Genomic DNA, 14,999 nt, shown 5'->3' with positions numbered 1-14,999 from the left:
CGAAGCAAAGAATCAACTTTGGCAGTGTTTGGCAAAGTTATGGCACAAATGGGAGCAATGCTAGGAACAGACTCACCTTTGGCAATGATAGGTATGGTTATTGCACAAATAGGGGCAATGCTGGGAACAGACTCACCTTTGGCAATGATAGGCATGGTTATGGCACAAATAGGAGCAATGCTAGGAACAGACTCACCTTTGGCAATGATGGGCATGGTTAAGGCACAAATGGGAGCAATGCTAGTAACAGACTCACTTGTGGCAATGATAGGTATGGTTATGGCACAAATAGGAGCAATGCTTGGAACGGACTCCACTTTGGCAATGATAGGCATGGGTACAGCACTAATGGGAGTAATGCGGGAGACGCAATCTGCTTTAGCAGTGTTAGGCACAACCATGTTGACAGTGGGAGCATAGTGAGGTACAGCATTTATATAGGCAGAGTTGGGTGCCGTTGAAAAACAGGCAGGGTCATAGCATGGTGTGGCGAAGTTGTTGACAATGGTGCTATTAGTTACTGTAAGGTCGGCATGGTATCACAAGTATGACACAGACGCAAAAGAAAAGTTTCACAACCTTTATTATTAAATGTTCGGATGGGTGGGAGAACTCCTATCTAGCCATATAACTAAAATGGGAGTGATCTCAACCATCAACATAAAAGAATACATTCCTAATCAAATATAAATGACCTATACTAAAAGAAAACAAATGCCTGCCCTTACTCTAATACACAAATAAATATGTGAAAAGGGGATGTGTAGTTCAAAAAGGAAAATCAGTGTTGAAAAGAAATGTCAGTATGTCCGTGTCAGCCAAGGGTCACTCCCTTCCCCATGTTCACATCACAGTGGCTGGCTCATGCAGTTCACAGGATTCGCACACTTTAGAGCGACGGTCACTCCCTTCCCCACGTTCACATCACGGGGGGCTGGCTCATAGAGTTCACAGGATTCTCACACTTCAAACCACTTGGTACGATTCACAATGTTAGTTTTTCCTTGACATAAATATTTCCATAACAGAATCTTGTCAGGCTTTCCTTGCCTTGATTTCAAAGACACAGATTCTTTGCAGGCTTCCCTTGTCTTAGTTCCAAGCAACAAAAATAGACTCATCGCAATTCTGGTGCATCAATATTTCAAACCAGACCTCTCAGGCTTCTTGTGATGTAGGCCTGGGTTTCTCTCTCTGGTCTTTCAAGTTTGTGACAACACAATTTCCCAACAGGTCCCCCACGTTTCCCTCACCTGAGTCGGAACCTCTCTGTACTGTAATATTCTAAATTTCACTTCCTGATTGTTTTGCTTTCCCGTCGAAGACTTTCAAATGTCCAACTCAGAAGCTCCAAAGCCTTACAGACAGTGCAGCGTACTGAGTGGGAGCCCGAACCAACTCGCTGGCAGAACTCCACAGCAGACAGCAGTAATTCAAAGGCTGATCCCTGCCGCTGACTGCAATACAGGATAGTCTACCTACGCCTACAACAGGGTTTTCTTCCCATTAGAGGGTTTCCCTGGAGCACCTGCCTCCCGGCTTGCTACATCCGGAGAGCTGCAGGGGTTTCAGGGCGACTCTTGCAAGCACAATATACTGTTGCATCTGAATGACTCTTCCATCACATGATCAGACATACCTGGTGCCTGGTGCCGCCTCACATCAATCTGCGCTGGGAGTTTTCCAACAAACTCGCGCTCGTCGGACGACCGCTTCAAAGAGGAGGCGGAGCATCGCACCGGTCCCGTGACTGATCACGTGACATTGCCTGCCCACAAACTCAGGGCCAGTCCACCCTTGCGGCGATAAGCCTGACCGCAGAGAAAAGGGCAACGCATCTGGCATTACTGTTTCTGCTGTTTCCGGCTGGAACCGGCTTTTCGGCGCCTCAATTTACGCGCACATCCTGCACCAAGCCACCTGAGGACATATCCGGCTAGAGAAGGCTACAGCGGCCTACAGCCTTTCTACACTAACCCTGAACAAACAAGCACTTAACTAAGAACACAGGAGACTGCGGGGGATCCTGCCCCTTTGATCCTGTATAAAGACACCTTGACTGGGAATGACTAAAAGAGCACAAAGTGAGAAAATCTACCAACATCAGGATGCAAACCGGAACTAATTGTAATCTAACGCTTGCAAAAACACCGGAGCCGACAACAAACCTCCCATCCTCCCTAGCCAAAAAAAGACAAGCTACACGGCCAAACTCAAGGCTCAGTGGGAAGCGTCCTGCAGATCCCATGCAACCAACAATGGAACAGATACTCCAACTAAAAAATTCGAACAAAATTACTACTATAACCGAATCGTCTACATCCATCCAGGATGCACCAAACCTAGAAAAACAAACAAAAAAACAAGCTGCTAATATAGATCAAACATTCACAGACACATCTAGCGATTTTTGCAAAAATGAAATCCTAAAACAATCTGATATTACAGTACGAATTCTCGCAGAACAGCCAAGTGAAGCCCTGCCTCATTCAAAACCAGAGCTACACAAAGAACCACAAGCACAAATGACTGCGACGTGCCGGCGACATTGGACAAAATACATAGCGAAGAATATCCAAGTGAAGCTCTGCTCCATTCAGAACACAAACACAGTAAAGAATCAGAACAACAAACCCAAGGAAAGACAAGTGTAAACGACTGTGACGTACCACTAACATGGGACAAAAGACACAACGAAGAAATAACAACCCAATCAAGTCAGACAAACGCACCGGAACTGCAAACGACAAAGATGGATAAAAGAGAAAAAGCCAAACAGGCAAAAATGAAATGGCTGCAATCACACAATGCTCAACAACTACATAATAAATCAAACAAACCTCCTTGGAACGCATCCACAGAAAAAACTGCTCAATTATCGATAGACACAATAGAAATCGAATCCATTATGAACAGCGCAGAAAAAATGAGAGAAATCCTCGGAGAACCATCACATTTATATCTCCATCTAGCACGTCGACACCAGCACCAAAAAAAATTGCACAACCAATTTGCCGTCCGGCTGGAAATCACAATAACCACAGAGAAAGATCATATGCTCTCCCTCCCAAAAAAAAAACGAACAAAAAGTAACCCAATTTGAACATGAAAAAGAAGATTCCTTTCACACGCCAGCACAAGGAAACGAATCAGACAATCAAACTCCTGAACCCATACATGCAGACAGATACTCTTCCCTCGCTGACAACGCACAAAATCAGAGACTTCCTACAACCATGATTGAACTACAAAACATGCTGCTAGCAGTTGTATCCCAATCCATGATACCCTTTCTCAAACTTCATGAAGCCATAAAAGATAATATAAGAGACCACGCGACACTCCTCGCAATGATCCATACCAAACAAATACATACAGAAGACTTTATCAACACGATTGGGAAGCGCCTAGATTTCGAAGCAGAACAATCCCGTACATGGCAACAAAGACTGTTCACCATAGCACGAGATGACAAGGAAGAAAAGATCCAACTTGCAAAAGAACTCATGGTCCTACTTAAAAACCAGCAACAACAATCGATCCCACAACAAAAAACAACACAAGACAGCATGCCACGATGCCTGACACCAGAAAAAGTGATCCTCGATCAAGCAATCCACACCCTAAACAATCCCCAAATATCCTCATCATCACAACCAAAAACTGCGCAAAAACCATGTAAAAGAAATAAAAAACTAACAGATGATCCTGGAACCCTGATCAGCAACGACACATTCGGTATCTTCAAAGAAACAAGGAACACCGACAAAGTACCTCTAAAGAAACCTACCAAACAATCGTACAAACAAACAGGCCCACAAGCTTTCCTACGAAATTTGTCAATTTCAACGGCGAACCCAGAAAAAATTCAAAAAACAGCTCAACCCTTGTCATCTGAAAAAAGACCTAAAAGCACTGTAAAGAAACCCACAAGAATACACAACGATCAACAACCGTCAATCCTACAGAAACAAACAAAAGTGACATTAAAGTCAGCAAATAAAGATCAAAGCTCCGACTTGGATGATCTAATCAATTTAATGACACACGAAGATCAACTCTCACAAGAAAACAACAAAAACAATCACGAAAGGAAAGGATCCACCCCAAGACCAACACTCCAGCAACTCAATCTCGTGCGAAGAAATCTCTGACAGTTCAACGATCAATCGACCTAACACTTCAATTAACGAAATACCTACGAGGAAATCTCTTCATCTTCACTTTTCAACCAACCAAATATTACCACTGGAAACATCCCTTCTCCTTCCAAATCATATCAAGAATTTTGTGACACAAACCAACCAAGAGAACACCAAGATCTTCCAGAACCAAAATTTATAAACCCCCTTCAGCCAACACAGAAGCACATAGTGCAAATAGAAAATGTTACCACCAGATCGAACAAACTAGTATTGAACAGAGCGAGCATTCTTATCCTCTTCCAAACAATCCCAAAACTTAACCAAATATGTTCTGGAGATATCGACCTGGTAATCTTTATAGATGAAAACTCTAACGACAAAATACTGCTAAAACTACATAACAAATCAACCATGGATCAAATAACAACATCAAAAGATGCTTTAAACAAACTTGGCTTTAGCTGCTCAACTGGCACTAAGGCATGTAGAGAAGAGATCGCCAAAAAAGAAAACTCTAGAAAAACCTCTACAAAGACAAATCAGACAAAACAATCGATGATAACGGACTATAACCACAAAACAGATTATTCTGCTGCTCCCAAACACAGAAGTGACCGCCATTTCAGACGTCAGCAGACCCTAGAAGATTGCCAACTCAGACAACCGAACACCTCGGAAGATCACCAAATTAGACGACAGGACACTCAAGAAATTACATATAGCGAAGACGAAACAGAGACAAGCTACAACACCGATCGTCCAATCAGACGTGAATACGGATCAAAGGATAGTCTAAATTACTCAGATACTGCAGAATTAAGCAATATCTCATAACCATTAACCAACAATCTGGAAAACTGGACTCTATGTTCCTGGAATACACGAGGAAACTCCCACCTGTTCAACAAACCCTCTCCTGAATTCGTTTCCTATCAGATCATATGCTTCCAAGAAACCTGGCTCTCCATTACCCCGAGTTGTGATGGCTTTTTAGCCTTTCTTAATCCAGCCCCAACAAGAACCAAAGGAAGACCGTCTTCGGGACTATTAACGTTAATTAAGATTGACACTACATGGTCTATACTCGAGACAACAAACATTAACTCTTGGATACAGAACACAGTCATCAAAATCATGTCAAACAGCGAACCAACCTGCGCTTTGGTGAAAAATAATCGCGAAAGTAAAATAGCAATTATGAACCTATACTGGAATCCGGTGGCTATTACAAACGAAGAATTCTTAGACAGCGTTTTCCTAACAATCGACAATCTCATCCAGAAGCATATAGGAATCGAATTTATACTGTGCGGAGACCTAAATTTGCACTTATGGCAAAAAGATGGACAACCAATATCAAGTGAAAATCAAACAATTCGTGCCAAAAAATGGACCAAGGAAACCGTGATTCGTAACTTACAACCCATCGATCACCCAAAAGACGAAAAAGGAAACCTTCTACCAACCTGGTTTCGAGGCAAATCCTCTGCCGTAATTGACTATATATACCTTTCCAACAACCTAAAAGACTCAATAGAAACTATAAGCATAATAACAACAACAAAAAGTGACCACAACCAAATAGTCACACAAGGGAAAAATGTCCTGCGCCAACATCAGCCCAAACACCCCATTCCACTTGAAGTCTGTGCAGCTGGAAAGAAACTTCGCATTACTCAAAAAGCAACACTTCAACTTACAAGCAAATTCATTCAAAATTCTCTACCAGACGATCAGAAATTAAATTATCAATGGCTACTCCAACCTCATTACAAAACACTTAAACGACAAACTTCACAGATTCATCAGCATTGCTACAACAAAGAGCTCGCTGAAAGAAAAAGATCAATGAGAAACATAGTTCGCCAACTATCAAAAAACAAAGACACGGAATCGATCATCAAAATAAAAGCAGCAAAACAAAGCTACAGGAACTGGATAAAAAATCACAAGATGATGCTACTACAATCTGAAGCAGAAGCAATCCTGGAAACCTATAAAAAACATAATTTTAGGGATCTTTGGAACCTCCTGAACAACAACAAAAATTGACTGGTAACGTGACGGAACAACAATGGATTGCCCATTACTCAGAATTATACAAAGCAAGAACAGATGCTGAAAATAATTCACAATCTCAGAACGATAAATGGACAATAACATGTACTCACCAAGACATTTTCAAAATCATCCAAAAACTCAATGCATCACGAGCCCCAGGACCAGATGGAACATCAAATGCAATGTTAAAGAAAAATCCACATGCATGGGCAAACCTGATGAAAAATATTATAATACTCATAAACAACCTCAACCAAATTCCAAAATCATGGAAAACGGCAACCATTGTTCCTATCCATAAGCAAGGTCCAAAAGATGACCCGACCAATTTCCGCCCAATAGCACTACTAGATCCATTAGGAAAGTTGTTTGCCTCAATCCTCTTGAAAAAACTGAACCAATGGGCAACTCAAACCAAACACTTCGCCACAAGACAAACGGGCTTCACCGCAAATGTCGGGACTAACATCAACCTCCTACAACTAAACTTGATGAAACACAAAGCCATCAATAGCAAAATAAAAATGTACGCAGCGTTTATAGATCTCCATATGGCCTTCGATGGAATCTCTCGACAAAAACTTTGGACCAAACTGGAAACATGGGAATGCCCTAACGACATACTGGGCCCAATCAAACAACTCTACACAAATACCTCTATTACAATAAGACTCACACGAGAAGGTCATACATCATCTAAAATAAATGTCATAAACGGACTAAAACAAGGGTGCCCCCTAGCTGCAACTCTATATAACCTCTACACTGCAGACATTGAAACCCACTTGCAGACGGACGCGCTCAACCCTCCAAAAATCAACTCAACTCCGGTCAGAATAATGACATATGCAGATGATATAATCCTACTGGACAAGACACCGTCAGGGTTACAACACAGCCTTAACCAACTAAGTTCTTATATACTCCTTAACAAACTCACTGTCAATACAAAAAAAAACAAAATTATGCAACTAACGAGAGCATCAAACATCAAAAATGAGAAACAACTGAAAATCTATCTCAATACAAAGCAGCTAGAAGAAGTAACAACCTTCAAATACCTCGGCATTCTAATCAATCAATCAAAGTGCGAAAAAGAGTGGACATTAAAACTGGAAGAACGAACTCAATCCTTAGCAAGACAAGGATGTTCAATACAGCGCAAATTTGGGAAATACTCCTTCAAACCGATAATTTCATTTTACAAACAAAAAGTAGTCCCGATAATAGTTTACGGAACAGAGGCAATGATACATGCAATAGACCAGACCTGTTGGACAAAACTAGAGGCACTCTTCTGGCGTAAAATCCTACAACTTCCACCTGCATTTCCTATGCCAAGAATCAGGCATGAATTAGCTCTACAATCCATCGGCTCAACAATTTTATGGAAACAGCTGGACTTATACCGAAAGCTCCTTACTGACGAAAAAACACCGGCAATCGAAATCTTGAGAGCCAAAGAAGGAGCAATGAACAATACAATCCTGAAGAAGTGGAAAGCCAGCCTAGAACAGCGAATGCAAACAGAAGATATTTCACATGAAATGCTTACACTCCTCCCTCAGCATGCGAAAAAGAAAATAATGGACAACGACTGGATAAAAACACTTGAAGAGAAAAAAAAAATATATTCTCTGAATTTACAATGCATAACAGACCTCAGATCTATCAACAAACTCCCGGCATACCTGACCATCTTCCCTGACGCCAAAACTCGAGCAACATATCTGAGGCTCAGAATGAACATACTTCCAACCCGCTACTACCAAGCCAAAACAAGACAAATTCCATCATCTGATAATTTCTGTCGATTTTGCTCAGATACCGAAAAACCTGAAACAATCTTTCACCTAGTCATGGAATGCACAGCCCTATCTGAGGAAATAAGATTTGGCAGATACTACAAGATCTACGAACAAACAATGAAAACAGAGGAAAGATGGACGGAGATATTGAACGGCAGATCGCGAAAACTCATCCTGACAATATGCCACTTTTTACAAGAAATTCTCAATCTAGAAAAACCACCACTTTAATATCTAAAACAAAAGAGAAACTAATTCCTTCCTATTTTAAACTGGCAGATAAATGAAAAGTTTAAAGACATTAAACTATATCATTTAAAAAAAAAAAAAAAAAAAAGTGCAAGGATTTGGTATGTACCTCAGCATGACCACTTCGACTCACACACTTAACTAACACAGTGTATACATGCTCTCCTGGTACCATTGCTTTCTGGTAAATGTAGTTGTCTCATATATGTGCTCTCTCTAGTACTCTTGGTTAATCTTCCGCCTTCTTGCCACTTTTTGATAACCCAATATCCTCTTTCTGATAAATGCACAGTTCAAAATAGGCTTCCCTCCGTCAGGCTCAAACCTGTCTTTCTCAATAGTAACTTTTGTGCACTTGAAAAGAATGTTTTCTCTCAGTTATGATATGATATGGCATTTATAATGCGCCTATACACAAGTGTCTCAAGGCACGAGGAGGCAAGGGAGGGGACCAAAGGCAAGACAGACAGCAGTTCACTACAACTTCCAGAATGCACTTCTTCCTTTGCCTTTTAACTTCATACTTAAAATGTCCACATCCAGATCTCTGCCCCTCTTCAGTCACACGCATACCACTGGGTTCCTCTCCCTCTGACTCACCCAGGTAGTACGGCGCTGGCAGATAGCCCTTCTGGATCTGTGGGCTGCGGTCAGGGTTCCACTGCCTGCCCCTTAGGGCACTGGCCCCAAAGGAATGAGCAATTGTCCAGGCCTCGCCAGCAGGGTCCTGTCTGCCTGATTCCAATACTTAGGAGACACGGCTCCTGTGTTGCGCTGCAGTCCCTTCTTCTCACCGGGCCAGCGTTGCAGCACACTGTCCCTTCTTTTGAGCTCCTTGGCCGCCCCCAGCCTTTTGGCTTCTCCACTCCAGACACCCTCCGCAGCTCGCTTCTGGTGTTTGGGATTTGAAGAGGGATCCTCTGTCGGTCTCGGCCTTCCTTACAGCCTCCCTCCTGCTCTCCCCACTGCATCTGACTTCTCTCCCTCAGCAGCCTCCATTTATACACCGGTGTGATGTTGATTGTCTGCAGGTGTGTGGTCGGGGTTGGGTCTGCCTGACTTTGCCTGTCCTCATTAAGGGGACAGACTGCTGTCAGAGTGTTGTAGTCTATCCTCTGTGGCTTGGTGGGTTCTTCACTGGTGATATTCACCCCTCCAGGTTGCTGCTTATTCTTCTTAGCATTATGCAAAAATAGGGTGCGGGGGGATGTCCCCCAAAAAGACAGAGGGGGTGTGCGATTGTTGATAACTGGAGAAAGGGGGAGACCATGTCTCACCTAGGGTATTCCCATGAGAATGACCCCGGACTCCCCTACCCAGGTGATCCTCCCGCGCTCGTCCACCCCCAGGGTTGGGATCCAAAAGCGACAGCCCTCCCCTGGCCACCCGACTAGAGGATTCTCGGGGTCCAAATGGGAGAATACCCCTAGGGTACCCGACTACTGGTTACATAGGGATTGGTCACATAGCAGCTAGAGCCTTTAATAGTGGCACTGGCTGCAGATCCAGTGGTGGGTCTAATGCTGGCGATAGTGATAGTGGGGACTTGAGCAGGTGCGGGCAAAGTCACATTTGCAAAGGAACTTGGTTTAGCAAGTCTAATATTAGATACAGCATCGATTTTGCGGGCAGTATTCTTAGGTCTGATGTCACTGCGACCCAGGCAGGGAGGCATAGGTTTAATACGAGCTACAGAAAAGGTCAGAAGATCAGCGGTGTAGGTGGCCTTGGTGCTTGACGAAGGCATGGAGACTCCTACGCATGAGGAGGGTGGCTGAGTAGAAGGGTGTTGGCACGTTCTTAAGCGCAGATTTCAGTTCCTGGCGAGTATCATGGGAGGGACAGAGCGCGAGGAAGCAGTACAGGCTGCTGAAGTCATCGTGATTTAGTATTGGGCTGGCTTGGGTCCTGGGCTCTTAGGTGTGTCTGCAGAGGTCGTTCGGGATGGGCAAGTATGCAGGAGTACCTGCGTCGGTGCAGCTCCAAGTCTTCGGGCCGGGGTAGGCTGTGAAGTTACATTGGGGGAGAGATTCTGCAGAGAGGCCGGGAAGGCCATTGCAAATGGCAAGAGGAAGGTGGTGGGCGCTGGTAGAGGGAGGAATGGTGCTGCTATAAGGCGAATACACAGAACTGGCTGCGGGCCTGGTCACAAGGACCATCTCCTCGGCGGCAGCAGGCTTACCTTTCGTATGGTGGGGACTTGTGCAGCTCTGTAGAGGCAGAATTGGCAAAAGGGACGCCAAGTCGTTGGATCAGCGCTTCAGGCGGAGATAGGCTGAGATGGATTGGGGCCTTATCTGGTGTGCCGGCCGGCCGGCTGGGGGCTTCCTGATAGGTTAATGCAGGGCGTAGCCAATGGGCTCTTAGGCTGACTCGAGCTTGCTGGGTCATGTATTCTCTCCCGAAAACGGCAGCGTCCATCTTAGACTCCCCAGGCACATGCCATGGGGTAGCCTTTGTTACTGGGGGTCAGGGTCTTCTGGAGGGCTCCACGTGAATGCACTCTTCATTGTACCTCAGAATATCCATATAAATATACTGCAGAGTATGCCCTCGTTGTACTCCAGAATCTCCATATAATTATACTGCAGAGTAGCCATATAATTATACAGACTATGCCCTCATTGTACTCCAGAATAGCCATATAATTGTACCAAGACTATCTCTCATTGTACTCCAGAATAAACATAGTTATACCGCAGACTATGCCCTCATTGTGCCTCAGAATATGTCCTCACTGTACTCCAAAATATCCATATAATTATACCCAGACTTTTCCCTCATTGTACCTCAGAAGATGCCCTAATTGTACCAGAGAATATCCATATAATTATACCCAGACTATGCCCTAATAGTACCTCAGAAGATGCCCTAATTGTACCAGAGAATATCCATATAATTATACCCAGACTATGCCCCAATAGTACCTCAGAATATGCCCTCATTGTACCACGGAATACCCATATAATTATACCCAGACTCGGCCCCCAGTTTACCTCAGAATATGCCATCATGTTACACTCAGAGCTGTGATCATTGCTTTTGTTTAAGGATCATTGTTCTCATTATTAATATTATAATATTTTCTGGGTGTGAATTTGTATGAGAAGGACTGTAGTTTGAAGCTTATTTGTGTAGTCTTTTGTGTGTTGATATAGTACATCTCTTAGTGGAAGTTCCCTGGTGATAATCTGTGCATTTATTTAGGCAACTGCATGTGATTTACTAGGCCACCTATTAATACTCATCTGTGGCCCTCAAAGAGATGCCACTATGACCACAGGGAAGGCCATTGATTGTGCACAATACTGGCACCAAGAAGCAAGCCTGATCCGATGGATTTGAAGGCATTAGCTCAAATCAGACAAGGTAGCGCCATTTTCCATGTGTAGAAGTCTGGCAGTGAATAGGTAGTTCTAGGCCTACTTAACAAGTGAGTAGACCTGCTAGTCTCTACAATCCCAGAGGCTCCAGCATGGCTGGAAGTGGTGTGATGGGGTGAATTTGAACTGGGTGCATTATCCAGACTCTCTTCAGGGACATCACCATCGCCCAGTCAGAGAGGATGTGGGCACTACACCTCTAGCCGGCCGCACCCTCTACAGGCCAACTTCTTTGATCACATCTTATTCATCTCTCATGTCGCAGGTACCAGCGCAGATGGGACGAGCTGCAGGTGAAGGAGGAAACCTTCCAGACTCAGCTGGATCAGGTCTCCTTGGACAAGAAGGAGATTGTGGCTTTCCTGAAGAGGACTCTGGACCAGCGTGTGGACGAGATCACCATCCTGGGAGAGAAGATTGCTGACCTGCAGCTAGCCAAAGATACCGAAAAAGAAACATATGAAGCCCAGCTGGCTCAGTTGAGGCATGAGTCCCAGGAGACCAAGGACCAGCTCACTGCAGAAAACATGCTGCTAGGTAATGGAAAACATGCTGCTGGGTAATAGAAAACATGCTGCTAGGTAATGGAAAACATGCTGCTGGGTAATAGAAAACATGCTGCTCGTTAATGGAAAACACGCTGCTGGGTAATAGAAAACATGCTGCTCGTTAATGGAAAACATGCTGCTGGGTAATAGAAAACATGCTGCTCCTTAATGGAAAACAAGCTGCTGGGTAATAGAAAACATAATGCTCGTTAATGGAAAACATGCTGCTGGGTAATAGACAACATAATGCTGGTTAATGGAAAACATGCTGCTGGGTAATAGAAAACATGCTGCTCGTTAATGGAAAACAAGCTGCTGGGTAATGGAAAACATGCTACTGGGTAATAGACAACATAATGCTCGTTAATGGAAAACATGCTGCTCGTTAATGGAAAACATGCTGCTCGTTAATGGAAAACATGCTGCTCGTTAATGGAAAACATGCTGCTGGGTAATAGAAAACATGCTGCTGGGTAATAGAAAACATGCTGCTGGGTAATGGAAAACATGCTGCTCGTTAATAGAAAAAATGCTGCTCGTTAATAGAAAAAATGCTGCTGGGTAATAGAAAACATGCTGCTGGGTAATAGAAAACATGCTGCTCGTTAATGGAAAACATGCTGCTCGTTAATGGAAAACATGCTGCTCGTTAATGGAAAACATGCTGCTGGGTAATAGAAAACATAATGCTTGTTAATGGAAAACATGCTGCTGGGTAATAGAAAACATAATGCTCGTTAATGGAAAACTTGCTGCTGGGTAATAGAAAACATGCTGCTGGGTAATAGAAAACATGCTGCTGGGTAATGGAAAACATGCTGCTCGTTAATAGAAAACATAATGCTCGTTAATGGAAAACATGCTGCTGGGTAATAGAAAACATGCTGCTCGTTAATGGAAAACATGCTGCTGGGTAATAGAAAACATGCTGCTCGTTAATGGAAAACATGCTGCTGGGTAATAGAAAACATAATGCTCGTTAATGGAAAACATGCTGCTGGGTAATAGACAACATAATGCTGGTTAATGGAAAACATGCTGCTGGGTAATAGAAAACATGCTGCTCGTTAATGGAAAACATGCTGCTGGTTAATAGAAAACATAATGCTCGTTAATGGAAAACATGCTGCTGGGTAATCGAAAACATAATGCTCGTTAATGGAAAACATGCTGCTGGGTAATAGACAACATAATGCTCGTTAATGGAAAACAAGCTGCTGGGTAATGGAAAACATGCTACTGGGTAATAGACAACATAATGCTCGTTAATGGAAAACATGCTGCTGGGTAATAGAAAACATGCTGCTGGGTAATGGAAAACATGCTGCTGGGTAATGGAAAACATGCTGCTCGTTAATAGAAAACATGCTGCTCGTTAATAGAAAACATGCTGCTCGTTAATAGAAAAAATGCTGCTGGGTAATAGAAAACATGCTGCTGGGTAATAGAAAACATGCTGCTCTTTAATGGAAAACATGCTGCTGGGTAATGGGAAAACATAATGCTTGTTTATGGAAAACATGCTGCTGGGTAATAGAAAACATAATGCTCGTTAATGGAAAACATGCTGCTGGGTAATAGACAACATAATGCTGGTTAATGGAAAACATGCTGCTGGGTAATAGAAAACATGCTGCTCGTTAATGGAAAACATGCTGCTGGGTAATAGAAAACATAATGCTCGTTAATGGAAAACATGCTGCTGGGTAATAGACAACATAATGCTGGTTAATGGAAAACATGCTGCTGGGTAATAGAAAACATGATGCTCGTTAATGGAAAACATGTTGCTGGGTAATAGAAAACATAATGCTCGTTAATGGAAAACATGCTGCTGGTTAATAGAAAACATAATGCTCGTTAATGGAAACATGCTGCTGGGTAATAGAAAACATAATGCTCGTTAATGGAAAACATGCTGCTGGGTAATAGAAAACATAATGCTCGTTAATGGAAAACATGCTGCTGGTTAATAGAAAACATAATGCTGGTTAATGGAAAACATGCTGCTGGGTAATAGAAAACATGATGCTCGTTAATGGAAAACATGTTGCTGGGTAATAGAAAACATAATGCTCGTTAATGGAAAACATGCTGCTGGTTAATAGAAAACATAATGCTCGTTAATGGAAACATGCTGCTGGGTAACAGAAAACATAATGCTGGTTAATGGAAAACATGCTGCTGGGTAATAGAAAACATAATGCTCGTTAATGGAAAACATGCTGCTGGGTAATGGAAAATAGCCTTCTATGAAATGGAAACCACCCTTCCTCATACCCACATTAACATGTGATAGTAACTATACAAAGGCCAGACCCATTCATTGCTGTGAGAGTTTGAAAGCATTATGGGGAAGTACATTCTATGTAGTTCTATTACCAGAGCTCACAGTCTTTGGATAGTTTGTTCTTCACGTGAGCGTTTGTCAATGCATGATCGCATCTAAGGAATGCAAAAATGCCCCTGCCACCCCTTCCAAAACCTTGATAACATGAATGTACACTAGTATTTCGCCCTGAGCAATGTGTTATGTTCACTTATTGGGGTTTATACCATGCTCCGCTACCATGTACGTGGTCTCATGGGGCTCTGGTGAATCTGAAAGGGGAGGCAGGATTTGGTTAGTGGGAAGACAGGGAAAATGCAAGAAGTCTCTGCTACTGTGTTGATTTGTGCTGTGTCCTTGTGGGGTTTCAAGTGATTTGTGTTGAGAGCACTTGAGGTGTCTCTGTATAGAGGAGAGCGCTGGGTGCCATCATACCAGCATGCATTGGTTGGAGTGAGACCTATTTTTCTTTTTTA

At 43.0% G+C, this 14,999-nt stretch overlaps 1 protein-coding gene across 1 annotated transcript in view; it reads left to right on the top strand.

Annotated features, from left to right (window-relative positions):
• Positions 1 to 14,999, top strand: part of CFAP157 (cilia and flagella associated protein 157) — a 261,513-nt gene that overhangs the window by 16,284 nt on the left and 230,230 nt on the right. The window contains exon 2 of the mRNA XM_069609140.1: positions 11,912 to 12,183. Within this exon, the coding sequence (XP_069465241.1) occupies positions 11,912 to 12,183 (272 nt within the window). The remainder of the gene's footprint in view (positions 1 to 11,911; positions 12,184 to 14,999) is intronic.

The sequence above is a fragment of the Ambystoma mexicanum genome, chromosome 8, assembly GCF_040938575.1.
Source record: "Ambystoma mexicanum isolate Mex_15411 chromosome 8, UKY_AmexF1_1, whole genome shotgun sequence".
Taxonomy (NCBI): Eukaryota; Metazoa; Chordata; class Amphibia; order Caudata; family Ambystomatidae; genus Ambystoma; species Ambystoma mexicanum.
The sequence above is the reverse complement of the archived record's forward strand: the minus strand, read 5'-3'. Positions and strand labels throughout refer to the sequence as shown.